General features: G+C 40.5%; 6 protein-coding genes across 6 annotated transcripts; 4 read left to right on the forward strand and 2 right to left on the reverse strand.

The window, feature by feature from the left end:
• Window positions 1-191: 191 nt before the first annotated feature.
• Window positions 192-1,185, reverse strand: I206_102795 (uncharacterized protein; the record flags this gene model as incomplete). The annotated part of the gene is made up of 7 exons (XM_019154899.1): window positions 192-297; window positions 361-404; window positions 466-697; window positions 767-839; window positions 936-1,012; window positions 1,076-1,096; window positions 1,154-1,185. The coding sequence occupies 7 exons, from the start codon at window positions 1,183-1,185 to the stop codon at window positions 192-194; spliced, it is 585 nt and encodes a 194-aa protein (XP_019012302.1).
• A 2,158-nt stretch (window positions 1,186-3,343) lies between these two features.
• On the reverse strand, window positions 3,344-4,333 carry I206_102796 (translation initiation factor eIF-1A; the record flags this gene model as incomplete). The annotated part of the gene is made up of 5 exons (XM_019154900.1): window positions 3,344-3,763; window positions 3,873-3,976; window positions 4,051-4,129; window positions 4,253-4,264; window positions 4,325-4,333. 5 exons carry the CDS (start codon window positions 4,331-4,333, stop codon window positions 3,344-3,346), a joined length of 624 nt encoding a protein of 207 aa, XP_019012303.1.
• A 546-nt stretch (window positions 4,334-4,879) lies between these two features.
• I206_102797 (uncharacterized protein) lies at window positions 4,880-6,741 on the forward strand (the record flags this gene model as incomplete). Its single annotated transcript, XM_019154901.1, has 4 exons — window positions 4,880-5,840; window positions 5,906-5,954; window positions 6,061-6,520; window positions 6,619-6,741. 4 exons carry the CDS (start codon window positions 4,880-4,882, stop codon window positions 6,739-6,741), a joined length of 1,593 nt encoding a protein of 530 aa, XP_019012304.1.
• Window positions 6,742-9,092: 2,351 nt separating this feature from the next.
• Window positions 9,093-10,106, forward strand: I206_102798 (uncharacterized protein; the record flags this gene model as incomplete). The annotated part of the gene is made up of 1 exon (XM_019154902.1): window positions 9,093-10,106. One exon carries the CDS (start codon window positions 9,093-9,095, stop codon window positions 10,104-10,106), a length of 1,014 nt encoding a protein of 337 aa, XP_019012305.1.
• Window positions 10,107-10,827: 721 nt separating this feature from the next.
• Window positions 10,828-11,811, forward strand: I206_102799 (uncharacterized protein; the record flags this gene model as incomplete). Its single annotated transcript, XM_019154903.1, has 1 exon — window positions 10,828-11,811. The coding sequence occupies one exon, from the start codon at window positions 10,828-10,830 to the stop codon at window positions 11,809-11,811; it is 984 nt and encodes a 327-aa protein (XP_019012306.1).
• Window positions 11,812-14,303: 2,492 nt separating this feature from the next.
• Window positions 14,304-17,144, forward strand: I206_102800 (uncharacterized protein; the record flags this gene model as incomplete). Its single annotated transcript, XM_019154904.1, has 6 exons — window positions 14,304-14,318; window positions 14,380-14,463; window positions 14,532-14,595; window positions 14,654-16,088; window positions 16,189-16,660; window positions 16,734-17,144. The coding sequence occupies 6 exons, from the start codon at window positions 14,304-14,306 to the stop codon at window positions 17,142-17,144; spliced, it is 2,481 nt and encodes an 826-aa protein (XP_019012307.1).
• Window positions 17,145-18,233: the final 1,089 nt, after the last annotated feature.

An 18,233-nucleotide genomic window follows, 5' to 3' on the forward strand; every position in this document is an offset into this window, starting at 1 on the left:
GAGGATCTAGAAGATATGTGATTATTGGTAATAGGGTTATTTTTGCGTATGATGGTATTATAATGTGCATTATGATAGATGTTATGTTGTCTTACAAATTTCGTTCAAGTCCCTCGCTTGCTCATTCAAGCAGACTATGCTAGACCGCTCAAATCAGGACCAAATCGCTCCCTTTATTTGGAAAGCTATCGCTAATCCTCCCTATCCAAGAACGCAGCACCTCTATCATTCTCAATTTTCCTCGTGAAATTAGTATACCATTGCTGAAAGACTGATAAGGGTATTGGTGTTTCTGGGCTAATGGATATATGCAAAAATAAGCTAAGCTGTAATTCTAAATAACCGATTTGATAAGCTCACGTTAATTTCACTTCACCTCCAAAAGAATGTAAATAATTGAAAAGCTACATAAGACGTAAATATCAGTATATCAACTCTCACTCTTAATGATTTCCTCAAACTTACATTTTTTACAACCTTTTCAGCGACTTTTCCAACTTCAACCTTTTTGACTAATTCTCCACCTTTCCCAGTATTATCATTTGATCCAGATAATTGTGCAGCTATATTTTCTAATTGTGATAATGGAGCAATTTCTATACCCAATTGAGCAGGTGGTGAAGGTTGATTTATATTTACATTAGTTGGAAGATGTGGTCGTAATCGATATATAGATGATGGTTTATTATTTGTCAAACTATTTTTATACATTGTTTTTCAGTCAACAATTGAAAAATCTGTTTTTAGAGAAACGTAATTAACTTACACTCCTAATAGTATATATTCAGAACCTGGCCATGCGAAATGTACTGAAGCTCCATAACCTTCTGGGAACGGTACTTTAACATTCGAAACCAGTCAGCTTGAGGATTCAACGAAGCAAATACTGTTATTTTATAGGTATAGATTATGTGTAGCGAATAAAATAGACTTACTCGTACCAAGTAAGAAAACGGTCAAATGATTGATTTCGAACGGTTGTTCTAAGGGGAATACAAAATGGGTTTCATCTCTAAAATCACATGCTTCATGAATCAGCATCTGACCTTCTCGTAGCGCTATTAGACACCCTTACATTTGCTGCAAATTCGTTTGGCTAGAATAAATTTACTTGTCAGCGCAGATCTAAAACCTATATCTGAGGAAAATTCACACCAGTCGTCCAGCTACTATCGCTCCAAACATACTATTGCCCTGAGAGTGTTTGTACAGATCTTGGAAAGTGAGTTTTCACAGGTTACGATTATTCGAAAGTCTGAAGGAAATCACAAGTGCATATAACAATAACAAGTCAATGATGGAATGCTAATGTCTGAAGAATGTTAAAGAAAGTTGTGGATCCGTCTAAACAATAACCGAAACGCTCGTGAATCGACCGGGGTAGTTTTAACGCGACTGCTTTCTCGTTTCATGGGTCATGAGTAATTCAGCATTCTAAACAAAATGTCATATGTGCTAGGACAGGTTGAGTGATATTATGATATGGTGGAGATGCAGTGGGGCTGTTCGTTATCCATAGTCAGTCCTGTTTCATCCTTGTTAGACTGTGAAATGTTGATCCTAAGGCGGATAATTTGCCCTTTCTCTCTCAACGACAATAGCAAGGATTTCCCCTTTGTATTACAAGCAAAATCTTCTGATAGCCTGAGGAAGAAGGGTAGCAACAATTGCATTGATATTCGTATGATAATACTTAGCTATCAATAGCGTAGTCTGTATAAGGTGTATCTGGACGCAACGAGATGGAATTATTATGCATACAGTATACTTTGATCATCATCGAAATCTACATCAGATACGGGAAAGCCCAAAAATGGAAAGGATATCCCTTTATGACAGTATCATTTTCATCTGTCATTGTTTCTTTTTCATAGTGGAATTTTCCAGACCTGCAAATCAATCCTGAGGAGATATCGGTAGGTTGACATGAAAATACAACAATTTGGGTTCCTAATTCTTCCATTGAGATTCGATCTATATTTAAAAATCCAACCAAGCATGAATCAATCAGATTAGGAGTAAGAACTTTCTTTGATTTTGAAAATATCATTCCACTTGTTTCCCAGATCCCAGTTAACTTCGGATTATGAATTTTACTGTTCTTCCAAAAAATTGGGAAACAAGGCTTATAACCATTATGTTGAAGGATCTAATTTCCCTTCAAAGGGCTTTTTAAGTATATCTTCTTTTTCTTTTGCACCACATGTCATCTGTACACGTATTGTAAGTTGATTCGAACTCGATGAGTAATTAGGACCGGATCAGGTCATGGTTTGGACAAAGTTTCTTTCGTCCCTGCGAAGAATTTTTCAGGTTAGCAAATCCCCTTCGTCTTCACAGGTATATGAATGAGCGGATCAAGAAGGTTTACGAGACTTGCCTGGTTAAGTTTATGTGTGCGGTATAGATAAGGAGTAGCGATGATGTATAATCGCTTGGAACATGATTGGAAGTGACTAAAATGATTTTGAATTGTCTTGTTCTAGCTTTTCTAGGATTATACCGAGCGCCTCTTCAGCCATATGCCTGGAGGGGACTTCTTGATCAGCTAATCTTGTAGTCATTATTGAACGGTCCATTGAGGTGAATAACATACGCGTCTCAAGATGGGTTTTAAGCGAAATGAAAAGCCGAAGGTTGGAAATCAATTTATAACGTTTACAGAAAATCCTAAAGCCTTACGCTTTCATCAGCATACTGAAAATTGTATACCCCAGCGTAAGAGTACTTCAATTAAGTTTGTGTTTCCGGCGAAACAAGCTGGGTATACTTTCTCAACCCAAGAGCGGGTCGCACATTCCGGGTTATTCCTCGCCGGGAGTTCACTTCTGGCTTTCAAGCGATTCATCGATTTGGCAAAAAGGTGCGCAAGCAAAGCCTATTTTCCATTTTCGAAATTGGGGTTCATTATCTTTGAGCCCCCAAATCAAGTTAAATATAAGGCTTATAGTCCTTCAATAAATCTTCATTGCATCATCAAAATCGTTTTTGTAAATCCCCTAAATCATACAAGATCATCCTTGTGTAAAGGGCTAGCAATTTTCCGGTTTTTTTGCAATTTGATAGCCAGAAATAATATCCTGAAAAGCAGTTGTAATGAGCTCTTCAGAAGGTCTCATAACATCGCCTTGAGCGGTTATCGAGCTAGGGATTTCTTCTGCATATGCACCGTGAGTATATGAGTAAGTCGTTAGTCTAACGGTTCCAATTCACCTTAGGGGCAAAAAGCGAGATTCCTAGAGCACAAAATATTGCGCTTCTACGCGATATAAGTAAAAACTCCAAATTGCTTGGATTCCAAGAAAGAGATCCGACGCAGGAATGAAAGAAAAAAAGAGGGCTTCTATCCGTGATACGGTGGCAAGCAAGGCGATGATTTCAAAAAGGATACATGCGCATGGTAAGTCACAAGATAATGTGGGTATACAGCACGAACAAACGGCGTTGTAAGTCGAGATTGAGTATTTTCTGGAACAATCAATGTAGTTAGCATTGAGGTCTGATAGTAGAAATGTACGTGTGATGAGTCCATTGAATAGTTATACTCACAGATGTCATCAATATCAGCTTCCTCGAATTCGATACCCTCTTCCTCCTCGTCACTACCAGCTTCGGCGTTCTCAACCAATGTAAAGTCTTTCAATTCACCATAAGTCTTCAAATTACGTGCTTCGTCTGCTGTGTACTTGTGAATGACATCTGCTCGATCATCCTGGAAATCTCGAAGGGAAAGTAAGATGATATCTCCTACAACGATCCACACCTAAGAATCACATCTGTCAGCATTGGCTACAGGAGGTGTAGCATGGATGGAAAAAGATTATAGAGCTGCCACTTGACACTAAAATGAGCTCTTGAAGGCAATGACTCACCTTCTTCCTCATTTGACCTCTGATTTGAGCTAATCGAGTCTCACCATCAAGGCACTTGGCTTCTAATCGACCGTTACCTAACATCTTGACCACTTGGGCGTATTCTGCGAAAAGTGGAAGTAGGTTGGCATATTTCGCCCTGATACGTCCCATTCTAAAAGGATGACAATGCACTCACCTTGACCATCCTCCTTGAAGATCAATTCTCGCTTATTCTCTCCGTCCTCCTTCTTTCCCCTTCTGTTGTTTTTACCGCCCTGTTAACATATAATTTGCGTTTTACGGCGTGTAGATAGAAGGGTAGATGGCAAGATGAAAGAGGGCATCAGAACATCAGCTAAACAATTCCTTTAACGACGTTACATGGCAGTGTAACATACCTTTCCCTTATTCTATACGTCATTATCGAGAATGTTAGCTAGGTTTGACTTCGAGAAGAGCAATGCACGTACTTTAGGCATATTGTATTATTATTTGATAAGTATTCTAGTAGTATAAGTTGATGCTATTGCGTTAGCGCTGTTGCTAATTCTATACAAGCAGCTTTTCAGGAGTGATGTATTTGTATATCACCTTTTGAATATTTTGATAAGTCTAAAAATGAAAAGAAGGACAAAGAAAGTTGTGACTTTTAGGTTGCATCACACCGGATCCGCATGGCGTGAAAACCGTTAAGGATAATTCCATATTCGCCTAATTTTGCCACCCGTTGGTTCTCCCTCGTTGGGTGCCTATCAAGATGAAGGAGCGCCACCGAGCAAAGCGTTGAATGACACATGAACCCCGAATTAAGAGGTTTGATTTTTAGACTTTACTTGCATTGTCACTTATGATACCTTACCAGTAATATATTGCTTAGTCAACCATACACTTCCTTCTCCTTCATTCAGGCCTTCCCTTCCCTTCATTTTCTTCACCCCAAGCAAGTCTCTTGTGATTTATCGATTGAAGATAAATAAGAGGTACGAGCGATAAGCAGATACAAAGATTTACTCGCGCATAAAGTAATGCGACCTCCACTTCGATCAACAAGAAATCGATCAACTAATTCACCAGACTCACCAGAATCAGATTTAAGACCAAGACCGACTCTTGCAGACGTACAAATAGCTCCTCGACGTAGACTGAGAGACGGAAGTACAAGTTCAAGATCATCAAGAGGTAGAAGAGGTACAAGTGTATCTTCAACTGCATCATCACTTAGAAGTACATCAAGTATTAGCCGAAATAGGAATGTTAATACTTCTACTACGACAATGGATTTTGCCAATAACGATAATAACAACATGTCAAGGTCAAATATACTTCGAAGAGAGAGTTTAGGCTCTACAAGTATATTCAGTGAATCCGATGGAGGAAGTTATATACCTTCACATTCAGCTTCTATTGCAAATTCGAGGGAAAGTAGTTTGACGCCTCCACCATCAGAACCTATTCAACATCCCATATTAACAACAATCCGTAATCATTCTCCCTCCCTTTCTGCGATAAGTCCTCCACATACATCGATACCGACTAGAGCTCAACAATCGATATTAGATGTCATGGATGCTTACGAAGCTTCACAAAACCCGCAAAGGGTCGTACCACACAATCGACACCTTACCGACCATTCACAACACCTGATAAACCGAAATCTTAGGATTGGTTCACCATCCTCATCAGGTTCTTCCAATCCTGAGGAAGACAAACCATTAAGTGAGAAGAGATACACCGCTGCGGAAAAAGGAAAAGGCAGAGCTTTAGTAACACCCATTGAAGTCGAATCCTCGGAAGAATCTGAAGGAAATACAATCGAATCCGCCAACCATGAAAGGGAGGACTCCATACAAGTGATCAACTTGTCACGAGAGAAGCGAAGGCGGAATAGTGATGACGAGGAAATCATAAAGCATATTGTCAAAGAGAACGCAAGCGACGAGGTGGAAGATGATATCGACGAGGATCATACCCTGGCCGGAGGCTATAGTGAGTGTTCCTATATACTCTCATATTCATGCAATCTGAAACCTTGCCGACTGACATCTCTACAGCCTGTCCGGTATGTTTCTGTCCACCAAACCAAGCCGTGATGACACCTTGGTAAGTCGTAATTTCCTTTCCAGCTTCCCATGCGAGCATAACGACCCCTATTTCCGTTATCTTTTCCTCGTCAATGAGAGGAAGCTGATTCGTACGATTACCTCAGTGGTCATATACTCTGTGCACAGTGTCTTCATTCCTCCCTACTAGCAGCAATAGGCCGAAATCCAAATCCTTATCCAGATCAACAACCTCACAGAGGTGGACGGCATGGCTCACGAGGATCCGCTACTGCAAATAGAGGAAGATCAACCCGAGCAAGGGGCAACAACGCAGCGATCAATGAAGGTGTTGCTCAAAATACAGAATTCCGAAGATCAGCCCATTTGGTTTCTTTACATGGAACAGGTCCACCAAAGTGGACGAAAGATCTCTTGCAACAATTTTATCAAAATCATTTGAATCGGCAATGCGAAAGACAACTTTCAGAACAGAATGTAGAGTCATCGGAATGGGAGGCGTTTAAAGAGTTGCAAGTGCCGAAATTGGATGATATAAAAGTGGAAGAGAAGCTTAAAGGATTATGGAGGGTTGAAGATACTTGGGTGGTAGAGGGTGAATGTCCTGTAGGTTTTTATCTCATATTTGCCTTTTTCGCACTTGCTTTCTTCGGTATATCGCTCATATCCACGGCTCGAGCTCATTTTTCCTGGGATACTACTAGGTTTGCCGAAATAATTTGCCTGGCGGCTATGGACCCCCTGGGACAGGTATCGGAGGGATCATTCCCCTTCAAGCTAGATTATCAAAGAATATCAACAGTCATAAGAGGAAGAAAATCATATAGCTGCGTGTTTTCGATGATCATTATTTCACATAAAGTAGTCAGGTAATACCTGGCATTGTACTATACGCAACTAACTGTTCACGACATGATGGCCAGAGCATCTATAGCATATACAAATCATATGTCTCTGAGCAATTGTCGATATATGCTCATATATGTCATCTCACATGCATTGTATCGATCAGTGATGTCCGTCTTCAACTGCGACCGACCATCTTGCACACCGATGAAAGGACAGCAAGAAAGAATATGATTATGGGATAGTGTGAAACGCTGAATGTATTGGTTCACTTTGATCAAAGCGCATATGAGCTATGGATTCGCAGTGAAAGGAAAAGAGTACTAATTGATCATCATCCCTCAGGCGAAAAAACAGATTCATATCATTCCACTCTTGCGCCTGTTGTAGATGCCGATTAACAGCGTTAACTAATTGCAATTTGCATGCTCGCGCTTTCTCTTTTACTTCTTTACATGCAACATCGTTTACAACAGCCCCCAAGGTTCCACAATCCTCTCAGTCCTATGACCATCATTCAGTCGATATTTGGCTACTACCCTTTTCAGTGCGGCTAATATTACTATTAGATCAGTCATCCAAGTGGTGCATGGCTAAGTGAAGAGAGCAATCTAACTCCACATGCTTGGCAAGGTGGTTCGAATTCGACTTTTTCATCAACTACCCATTCAACACTTTTGATGAATTCAATGGTACTTTCGATTTTTCCTTTGTCCTTATAGCCCGTTATCATCTTGCGCATCAAGCTACCACACTTCTGCTGTGTACATTGGTCGATTTTTGGTTCACGATCTCGAGTCCGAAAGATTATTCGCACTTTGCCCATGTTGTCATTGTGTTTTTTGAAATACCTTAAGTTATTCACCGTGGGCGAGTGAATGCTTTGAATTACGAAGTGACTGCCTAATCACCATGGGGATGATACAGCTAAGCAAATAGACTGAGATGGAGACATGACAGGAAACTTATTTCCTGATGCAAGTGCCTGCTGATGGATCGAGAAGTGTGTTGGGATATGTTTGAAAGCTTTGATCACAATTTTCGTGGTGTCACATTGATACGTTGAGATTGACGAGGAGGAAGAACACGATGTGTCAGACGATATGAGACATATGCATTCCAGTTTAGTAGTCGTAGATAAGAGTCGAAGAGCACATTCAAAAGTTGAAGAGAAATTTTCTATCCTCACTATTGTTATTGACCGAAGGTGATCCATACTCGGGAGCATAATACGATTGTTTTTCGATCTCGAGAATCGTTTGAATAGGACTTCGAGCGCTTCTTTAGGAGTAATATCACGATCTTTTGGTCTTTTTGGTGATATGATCAAAATGACATATTTCGTAAAAGTTAAGATCTTGCTCGCCGGAAGGAGCGTATCATCGAATGAGCCTTTCTTTGAGGGATTCAAACATAACCAAATAGTGGCTTTTGGTAGCCTATGACTCAGGATATTGAGTAAGTCTGCCAAGTTGTTAGAAGTAATGATTAGGTTCTGAAAGAGATGAGGAGTAGCTTTCCAGTAAAAGTCCTTCGAGGTTTGCTGAAATGCAGCTAAAGTACCAAGCTAGCGAGATACTTGAAGATGTTCAACAATCATCTCAAGGATCTCATAAGGAAGATCGAAAATAGTGTTTCTGATCAGGACAGGTGATTGATCGATTGATCGCTTTCGCCAAGGGAAGAGAGATTTGAAGAAGTGGAAAGCATTTTGAAGTGTAGAACTACTGTATAGACAGGACGGGGTGTTAAATGTCAGCATTTACATAGGATTGATGACAGAAGTCCCTAATTATAAGGTTCTGCGCCGTGACTTACACCATCGGAGCTGCTCTCAATCAATTGTGTACTCGAGTATTGATCGAGAGTGAAACTCCCTCTTAATCCTTAGAGTGAAGTGAGGATAGCGAAATGAGAAATGCAGATTGGAATAAGGGACTTACCTTTAGGAAAGGGGAAGGAAGTTGAATTACACGCTAAAAGCGAACAATGCGGGATGCCAGGGTTTCGACTAGGATGAGGTCAAAGCCGAAGTTGATAAACAACCCTTCCATTTTCATTCCTTCTTCTTTTTATTCATATTTCCATTAGCATTTGATTCATTCATCCTGACACTGTCTTGCTCTTCTTCCGTTAACGAAAAATAGTACCGAACCCCAGAATAAGCCAAACTCGAACCCACTTTTCGTGAGTTCATGGTTTTTAATGTATGCTCTGGGAACAAGCGAAAATGTGACCACGCGCTCATATTAGCTTGTTGGATTAGAGACACTTACCTCAACTACTCAAAACCCTCTTACACCCTTCGTGAAGAAAGTGAATTCTGTACAACATGCTGCTCACCGAATTGCCTATTGAACTACTCGGTATGGTTTTTTCCGATCTTCAACAATCTCATCACCTAGGTTCATTAGCTTCATTACAACGAACTTGCAAGATCTTCCATACCCTTACTACTCCCTATATTTATCGAAATGTGATAATATCCGAAGTCAGGCTGATGGATCTACTCAAGACTATCGGTGACACCCTCATCACCCACAGAGACATAGATATGTCCTCACCTATTTCCAAAATCTCACCTCCTTCCGGATATCGACTGACCATAGCCACATTCGAAGCGACAAGGAAGGTCACTTTGATCGAATCCACCGTTGATGACGGCGCCCCTCCACTTTACAAGGACACGCCCATTCTCATTAGAAGGGTGGCTTCGATCATGAAACGACGTATGTTCATCAATCTCAAATATCTGGAAATACACATCCGCAGGAACCCCAGCTCGCTTTTCACATGCACTATCTCACAACTTGCCAAACTCAATAAACCCAAAGCGATCTGCATACACTTCTTACAGGATGCTTCCGATGGCATTGATCAAGACTCGTTGCGGTCTTTTCCTCTATTGCCGCTATTGGGTCAATACTCCAAGACCAAGGATATCAAGGTCATCGCTCATCACGCATATACATCCATAGTCCTGGTGCAATGTTTTCTGTGTTACGAGATGCGCGTCTCTGTCTACGATTCGGATCTATCATTCACCACTTGGGCTTCGAATCTCGGTATTCTCAGCTCATGTCTCCTGCTCACGCCAATTACGACCAAGCTTCGAATCATTCTACATGAAGGTGACGGGTGTGATGGGTATGACATCGAGGAAATCATACAGGACACGCTAGAAAGATGTGAAACAGCCGTAAAGCTCATGCACTCGGAATTGTCACAGAAGATGAAGCAGAAAACTAGTCTGCCAAATGCCTTGAAGTGGATCCGACAAATTGAATGGGTTTATGGGGACAAAGTTAAGGAAGAACCTCCTTGTGAAATATGTGGATGTGAGTAGCCTATATTGTTTGTAAATCAGACATACGACACAGAGGTCAGCTGACGGGATCTCAATGGTACTCGACATAGGCTGCGTCTGAACGATGAATCCTCACATGCACAGCTATCAGATTCTAAATCAAAATGATGGCGTTGGGAAAGGAATTCGGTGATATGACACCAAGGATCGACGTCGAATATGTACTGTATGTGACAAGCGAAAAGAGGGGCTCATCTAGTCTCATTCAGAGCGGATCTTTATGTATATCTTTCCTAAATCTCTCGTAGGGCTTTCGTTTATTGTAATGACCGGGTTTCGCTGAGCGCCAACCTAAATTATAAATCGCTTGTATGACTGTGTCCAGGTACAGCAATACATTGGTTATGTGCCAACTCAACACCATAAAATGTCGTAAACCCGGACACATGTTCGTACGACATGATTTCTCGTTTATCAAGGTTTCTCAACCTTAAATATGATTGAGTCGATCGCGGGGGCAAGCTGTAATAAGTGTCTTTAGCGTACGATGCAATATACCAAGAACAACCTCATCACATCATCCGCAGTCCTGAACTTTTATGTTACAGATTGGCCATTACATAGCAACACTCGACCTTTGATTACATATAGCGTTAATTTGACAAGTTCAACTTACATTAAGACTCCCTAAATGATGGCGCGACTCACCACCACCTTCCAGGAATTGCCACTGGAAATCGTTCTTCAAGTACTGGACACAATGCAACAATCTTCCCAGCTTAGATCGATAGCTGTATTTGGTCGTACATGTAAAGCCTATTATGAAATCATACATCCCTACTTGTATAAAAGGATGGAAATATCTCATATCAATCTTATCAAACTTTTACTGCAGATACCTAAAAATGTCTCCACACCAATTATGGGATATCATCGAGTACTAGAACATCTACAAATTACCCAAGTCATATTATTGAAGGAAACCGAAGATGGAGTAGATGAATTAACATATCACAGAGTGGCTCGTGAATTAATGAGAGAAGTTGGTCCTACTTTACAAAGAGACTTCTCTTTTGATGAAAATCGTAAACTTGGAATTATAATTAACAAGTGGCCTGATGAATTTTTAACATGGTTTTTAAAATGGTTTATAAATATATATAAACCTTCAAATATTTGTATTAGACTTTTAGATAAAAAATCAAATTCATACGTAAAAGAATGGAATCATAATTCATATATGCCATTTTTCTGTGGAAAACCAATTAAAATTGTTATCTGTCATAATGTTTCAAATTCATTTAAATTTCAATATAATTTTAGAAGAATGAAAACCAAAATTGAATATAATAATGATAATGAAATATTAGAAAAAGATGGAACAATTAATAAAAAAATTAAAGAAGAAATTAAATTATCTTGTATAAAATATGCTGAAATTAAAGGAAAATTATTAAAATTAAAATTAAATGATTTTTTAAAATGGAAAAAATCTCAAATTATTATACCTTTAAGAATCATTATTTCTGGAATTAAAATTGAAAATCCTATTAAATTTCAAGAAGATATTGAAAGATTTATATCAAATTGTCAAAATAGGACATTGAATAAAGCTGTAGCTAGAAATATGTTTATTCAATATGATGTCAAATTTGCTAGAGAATGGTTAGGTCAAATTCAATGGGTTCATGGAGAAGAATTGGAAAAAGAACCACCATGTGAAATTTGTGGTAGTGGGTTCTAAATCTCATAATGCATATCTCCCTGTAGATGCGTTTTGTAGGATGAATCGCTATATGCATCTCTAGGAAACATTGTATCTTGCAATGAGTTCTAGCCTGCATAACGTACACTACAGTATTTGGTTATGATTTTAAGAAATGAAGCTATCGAAACTAAGAATGAGGCAGTACCTTGATTTGCGCTGAAGTTTTCACTTCCATCTGTGAAAGATGGTTACAGATGGATTTACTGCGTATGCCACAAATCATGTCTTTTTCTAGACGGTAAAGTCATCTTGAAGTCATCCGGACCTGAGATTGTTGATTGATGGTCCGAGCGCATGAAGAAACTTGAAAATACGCTATGTCCTTTCGTGTGTGAAATCGCCGAACAGGGTATAAGATTACACACACCAATGATTGAAAGAGCCGAAATCTTTTCCTTTTTCTTCTTTCTGCATTCACCCACAATCTACTTCTTTCCTCTATTCAAATATATATCGTCAGTCTGTCAGAGTGTCCGAAATTATTTGAACAATTTATTTAACTCGGAAGCAGATAGGTGGCGGAAAGCTGCCTATATACACAGCAATTACATCAACACACCTACTATCAACATGCCCTCCAAAACTACCTTTCAAGATCTTCCTATTGAAATTACCCATCTTGTTCTCGATCATCTTCAACAATCTTGGCTGCTCGGTACTCTAGCTTCATTCCGACAGACGAGCAAATGGACTTACGATATCTCCACACCATATTTATTCAAGCACATGATCATCTGTCATGACGACTTAATCAACCTTTTGGCAAAAGTGACAACGGTTGAATCCTCATCTTCGGATGTCTCAGCGGCTCCTCAATTGAGATTTAAAGATATTGGTGAAAATCTTCTTCATACTCAGCATCTCACTTTGTTCGAAGCGTCTCAAGCCCATGAGCAAGTAGAAGCGCCCAGCTGGATCTTTGATAATCTATATCACCGTAACCAGCTGTTTCCTCCTGGAAATCAGAAAAACATCTTGGCTAATGTCCAATTTCTCCGAATCCAAGTCATACTAGGTGACAGTAACCTGTTTCTTCCCCTGCTAGATTGGATCTCACAGTTCTGCTCGCCAAAGAAACTATGCATCCGCTGGGGCGAAGACCGTGAATGCCGTGAAGACCTTGGAGCTGCTTATAGCAATCCCAAGCGAATTATTCGATTATTCTCGAACCCGGAGTCGAAGCTTGAAGTCTGCATCCATCAAGCTGAAGCAACCGACGAATTCGTGCTTTATGAACAATTTACAGATCTGAGGATCTCTTACCAAGGCTTTTCTGGTGATCCAGTGCAATTGATGAGCTCACACATCATCGATAAGCTATGGTATGGCGCCTACGTTTTTTCGGGCTCATGCCAAATCTTATCGAGTCTATCGAAAGACAATGAAAATGACATCCGTCTTCCGCCTCGGATGTTGTCAGGGTAATTCTTCGTGACTATAATCCACCTGAAGCAGTGAAGAAAGCAATCGAACAAGCAATCTCAGAAGTTAAACATTCTTTTTCATCCACACCTGGGGATAACAGCGACGAGTTCAGACGATCGATATGCATCAAATGGCTAGATGATATACAGTGGGTATATGGGGAAGATTTGGAAAAAGAGCCACCTTGCGAGGTATGTGGTAGTGAGTACTAGGAGCCCGGACCATTTGGAAAGTTTGGTCAAGCGTGCTGAATTCCGAATGCTGCTCCTGAGTGCCCGTCTAGCTTTGGCCAGTACTATCCAACAGGTAAATTGGGATCAACGAGCCAGCCACTCTATATTAAGCAGTAGACTAGAATTGGAGATGTGTACGACTATTGGCAACTACGAAATAAGAGATTGATTCACGAGATCACTTCGCTTAGTATTTAGACATGTGAATATACCGAGTATGTGTTCGTATGTATATGTATTTTTGTAGCGATTGAGGCTAGCATCACCCATCCACCGCTTTCAACACATTTTAGACAATTGTCAGCTTTCGATGGTTGTCCACATAGTAATCATTCATCACATTCAGGCACCAAACAATCGAGATAAGAACCCTTAATATAGATTAGATTTGTTCGCCTTCGATTACAAAAGGTCTTGCTTGTTTCATTCGTCGTTCATTGTTCATACTACTCGAAACATCAGCGTTGGTTGAGAGTTATAGGAATTATACTACCAACTTCAAGGAGACCCGCTTGTCAATTTGCGGTCGGATGATCAGAATTTCGTGCCTCTCCCATGCGAAGGTCCGTGCAAAGCGGCCCTTAAGTTCAAACAAACAGACAGAATTTCGATCAAGTTGTTTGATATTCTACATGAGTTTAATCACGAAAGTTGGATGAATATGATCTGCTTTCATCCTGAAGAGGATTAGACTCGATTTACAATGATCTCCATCTTTCCTCATATGATTTTACTATCATTATTCCTCCAAGGTATAGATTAAAAAGCTATAGCTTTCATCATATCGAACATGTCCTACAGTGAAATAAAATGCCAAATTCATCGGTTATTCAACAAAAGATTATATTGCGATGATAAGCTTTTCATACTCACAGCTCTATCACAGCGACTCGGAGGTTTGGGTATTGAAAGAAGAGGGGGTACAGCGCCCAATGGGCAGGTTTTAGCAGATTGGCAAACGTATCTTTCTGTGAGTAAACCCTCATTCATCGATCTCTGTATTAAGATTCTCGAGAATATGCTAATAGTCGGTATCAGTATGTTACGACCATCAATGATACTCCCTATACCGTGACTACTATCGCTAACTTACCTCTGACTTGTCTGTCTTAATGTCCTTCCCTCAAACTGGATATAGCTAATCGTAATCATATTGACAGATTATGGACCCTCGATTCCCCTGGGTGATGGTTGGACTTACGGCGGACTGACTTCACCTACGGATATCGATCAAATGATACCACCGATGACGAATTCAGTCCAATCTCCCACGACTCAAATTGAAATCACCTCACCAACGTTTTTAACGGCATTTAGCTCTACAACTCCTTCTGCGACCCCACCCGTCAGTTCACCAATGACCAGCTCTTCAATCAATATCCAATCAACTACTTCTATCACCACTTCTTCGTCCACTCGACTATCCACTCGCTCATCGGCCGTCCCTCCTACTAGCAGTTCTAATCATGGAAATTCTGACTCAGTATCCACCTTCTTTCCTCATTCAGTCAATGATAACCCCACCACTGCACCCAGTCCCATACCCACAAATACCAATACCGATAATTTTAACTTACTAGCTCCCTTGTTAGGTGCTCTAATCCCACTTGTCCTCACTATCTTGATTCTCCTCGTGATATTCTGCGTATATCACAAGAATCGACATTCAAGGGATTCCAGATTCTTCGGTTTATTCTCGACACAAAAAAGGTCTTCGGTCCAACCGGATCCCACAAGTAACACTAGGACAGGCAAATCAAAGGAAACTGTGAATGTGGCCGGAACTGATGAAGACGGAGTAAAGTCGCCTAACGAGAAATCAGCTTTACTACCTGGCTGGACAGCTCAACACCATCGACTGAATTCTGATTCGAGTTCTCAAGAAATCATCACTGAGACAAATGATGGCTCAACGGAGCTAGCAAAAAGAAATGAAACGTTGCTTCAAAGATTAGATCTTGGCTTAGGCTGGTTGATACCAGGTAATCAGTCTTCCCTTTCAAAAAAGGATAAAGAGAGTAGGGTAGTCAGCGGGAATACTTTAGAGAAAGGTCATGGCAGCAATAGAAGCTTTTTCTCGCCTTCCGCAATGGCAAATGCAGCTACTGCTGGTCTAGTTGGATTGAGCAGTAAGAAGGATAAACGAAACACCGCCCAAAGTTCCTCTGCGGGGACTTATGAAAGGGTATTGGACGATGATCAGCTATTCTTCTCCGTACCTCGACCAAACAGAAGTTCAGAAGAATCGAGAACCTCTCAGCTCGATGCAAGAAGCGCAACTGGAGGCTTGACTATACCCCATTCGCCAAAGGGTAAAGCGTTGGATTCTCCTGCTGAGATTGTAAATATGGCTTCTGGGTCTTTTAGTATTGGTATACCTTACACACCTAATACAGAGGTAAACGATATTTCAATAGATCTTAGTGAAATTGGCGCAGATAGGAGACGAGCAAGGTGGTCTGAAGACAGTGAACGTATCAGGTTTCCCGCACCACCTGGAGCTGGTCTTGGTATATACGATGGTGGGACTTTCGGAAGACAGCCTAGAATCCGTGAGGATGAGAGAAGGGAGAGCTATATGAGTGGAGAGACCGAGTGAGTCTGTTTCCACTTTTTTCTCTTTCAAAAGAATTTGCGGTGCAACTGAGCTTAGATAAAAAAAATTATCAGGACTGATACTTCTTGCCATCTATAGGTACTACTCGGCGCCATCACAGTCATCATCTTCCCACATTCCATCAACGGGTATACCCATACCAAGAGATGCAGAAGAATATCGACATGTTTCCGTATCAGCGTTCGGATCCCATCCTTCTACGCCTACACGTCCTGCGAGATTCTCTCGACCAGGTTCTATGTCCTCAACCCAACAACCTTCTCAACGAGATCTCAGTCCAGTCAAATTGATATCTCCCCTTGTATCGCCTAGAAAAGCACAAAGTGCACACCCCAATCGTCCGATCTCTGGTGTAGGAAGTACATTTCATTCTATTCGGAATCTTTTCACCTTCACACCTGCATCTTCACCTGACATTCGGAATGACACCAGCGTTAGTAGGGATAATAGAAAAAGTTATGTTGGACAGCCCATCATTGATGAACGATTCGAGGGGACTAATAGGAAGGTTAGCGAGTTTGGAGAACCATTGAAACAGGGTGCTTTGGTAGTGAGTAAACACCACTTACATGGAATGCATTGGAGAGATAGCTGATAGTACAAATGGATACAACGATTATCAGGCTTCGACTGTAGTATCTCCTCGACCATCTCATTCCTCCGAAAGAGCTTCCTTACACTTATCGATCCCAACTACTCAATACCACTCCCACTCATCTCATACTACATCAGGATCATCGAACGACGCAACTGAAGCTTCTCATGAACCTGCTTTGAGAGGTAAAAGAAGCAAAGGAACATTGATAAAAGCTAGCAAGATTACCGTCATACAAGATCAATCTGGGCCCTCTAACTTAGGTCGACGATCGATACAAGTGGATGATGAAGATAGAGAGTGGGAGTGGGAAGACAATATCGATGAATTCTTGGCTGAAGGAGAAGAATTACCTCCTTTGACACCTGATGGAAATGGGATGAGGGATAAAGGATTAAGAGATAGCTTGATAGGTAGATGGTCTGGGTCTTCTCCATAGCCAACTGGACAAGGATATTTGCTTGCATATATGATCGGAAAGGCATAAAATACTAGCTTCGTTGAATGAGCTGTATATAAAGCTAAGTGGTACTACTAGTACACATACATCTTTGTCCACTATAATTACCATAATATGATAACTGTGGTTGGAGCCAATATCAAGAACGTTTACTTGGTCTTTCCCTCACGGAAAGATAGGCAGTAGTGTTTTCGCAATACCTATCGGCAAGGATGTATATCTTACCATCAAAATGTGCATGCTCCGTCCGTGATGTATATGATTGATTAGCATGAATTGCCGTTTTTGGATAATTTCATAAGGCTGTTCAGAGCTGTTTTCCAATGTATAGCTTTGGGCGCCAGTCGTGTTCAGCGCATTGACCATGTCTATGTTATCGAGTATTCCATTGAAGGTTGCTGAACGATGTCTTGTTCGTACAAACACTTGTATTTATCAATAGCAATCTTGTTCCTACTTCTATTCCTCCTGTGCCCTTCATCCTCCTAACAGAAATCCTTTCAAGCAAGCTTCCGATATATCATTATTAGAATCTTGCCACTAGTATCGTTCTCATAGCAAGACTAGTCTCATCATGACCAATACCAAAACTAAAACTACTTCAAAACCCACCGCTTCTTCTGGTAAAAAAGTTAGTAAAGATACTAAGAAAGATAATAAGGATAAGAAAACGTAAGTCAATTTCCTTGCATATGTGAAGGTAGAGTCTCAGTGGTAGTGCGAATTAGCTAATATTCATTATGTTCAATCAGTACTACCAACAACGGTCAGCTCATTTTTACCGGAGCTTATGACTTGCGAGCTGACGAGAAAACAATGAACTCTTGATCTTATAGGTAAAAATACCGCTGGAAAAGGTCAGAAAGCCACGGATGGTAAGAAGAAATGAAGCGAATTTCAGGGGATTTGAGTAGAATTGGGAAGGAAATGAGTGATTCAGCTATTTTCTCGTCTGATATTTGACGAGACTTCCTCTTGCATTGGACTTGAAATAGGTAGAAGGCACGTAGATATCTATGAACTTTGAGTTGTACAGGGGATTACCCAAATTCAATTAGGGCCAGCTTA

This window comes from Kwoniella pini, chromosome 3, assembly GCF_000512605.2.
Source record: "Kwoniella pini CBS 10737 chromosome 3, complete sequence".
NCBI lineage: Eukaryota > Fungi > Basidiomycota > Tremellomycetes > Tremellales > Cryptococcaceae > Kwoniella > Kwoniella pini.